Genomic DNA, 1,036 nt, shown 5'->3' on the forward strand with positions numbered 1-1,036 from the left:
TTTGCTTTTATGACAGATATGTGAAAGAACGTTGAAGAAGGGATGGACAGTCGTTCAGGATAAAGACAGAAGAATCGGCCCTTATGCCTACAAAGATGATCAGTGGGTGAGCTTCGACGACGCTCAACAAATCAAACTGAAGGCAGAACTGATCAAGAAACTTGGTCTCGGCGGTGGTATGGTTTGGGCCTTAGATCTGGACGACTTCAAAAACAAATGCGGCTGCGAGCCTAGTCCGCTATTGAGAACAATGAATCGAGTTTTAAGGAATTATCCGAAGGGCCCGCTGTGTCCCATTACAGAAGGTAGATGTTAATATAATTTTTTTAAAATAGAAAAATATCTCAATGATATGTACAATATGTAGAAAAATATAAAGTTTGGAGTTTATTATATAAAAAAAGTATAAATATTGATTATATTTTATGAAATAGTATTTTTTAGGTATGATTTTTTAATAACATTTTAATACTACTTCTTATGATTATTAGGAGCGGTTGTAATCGACGTCAGCCAAACCGACATCGAATCCATAACTACCACAAAACGTCCAATATACGAATCCACTACATCATCAAGACCAATATAAGGGGAGACCGGGGCACTATAAGCCACAAGAATTCAAACTCTGAAAAGTACTTTTAAATATAAGATTTTTTGTCTCATTTTTTTTTAATAATTAAAGCACTATATTTTAAAATTTATTTAGCGTATTTGTGGCAAATATTGATTAGTTTTGGAAAAAAAAATTAAAAAACATTTTTTGAGAAATGACCCAAGGTGCTTCATACCCGGGGCATCATGGGTCTGTCACTGAGGCACTATAAATCACACAAAAAACTACGTTTATTTATTCAAAAAATAACGAAAAGTCATAAAAGTTAAAAAAAATTCTATATTAAGTATATACATTTTCTTATGACACTGTTCAGGATTGGACAGGACAAACAAGATATCAGAACCCACTATTGAAATATCATTTTTTTGGGAAAAAAACTAACTTTTGACATGTTTTCTTCAATCAAAAATAAAATAT

At 32.2% G+C, this 1,036-nt stretch overlaps 1 protein-coding gene across 1 annotated transcript; it reads left to right on the forward strand.

Annotated features, from left to right (window-relative positions):
- Positions 1 to 19: 19 nt before the first annotated feature.
- Positions 20 to 704, forward strand: LOC112468305 (endochitinase-like; the record flags this gene model as incomplete). The annotated part of the gene is made up of 2 exons (XM_025037429.1): positions 20 to 305; positions 492 to 704. Coding segments are annotated over 2 exons (384 nt in total), but the record flags the coding sequence as incomplete, so codon positions are not given.
- Positions 705 to 1,036: the final 332 nt, after the last annotated feature.

Source organism: Temnothorax curvispinosus, unplaced genomic scaffold, assembly GCF_003070985.1.
Source record: "Temnothorax curvispinosus isolate PA1 unplaced genomic scaffold, ASM307098v1 QBEX01001773.1, whole genome shotgun sequence".
Lineage (NCBI taxonomy): Eukaryota > Metazoa > Arthropoda > Insecta > Hymenoptera > Formicidae > Temnothorax > Temnothorax curvispinosus.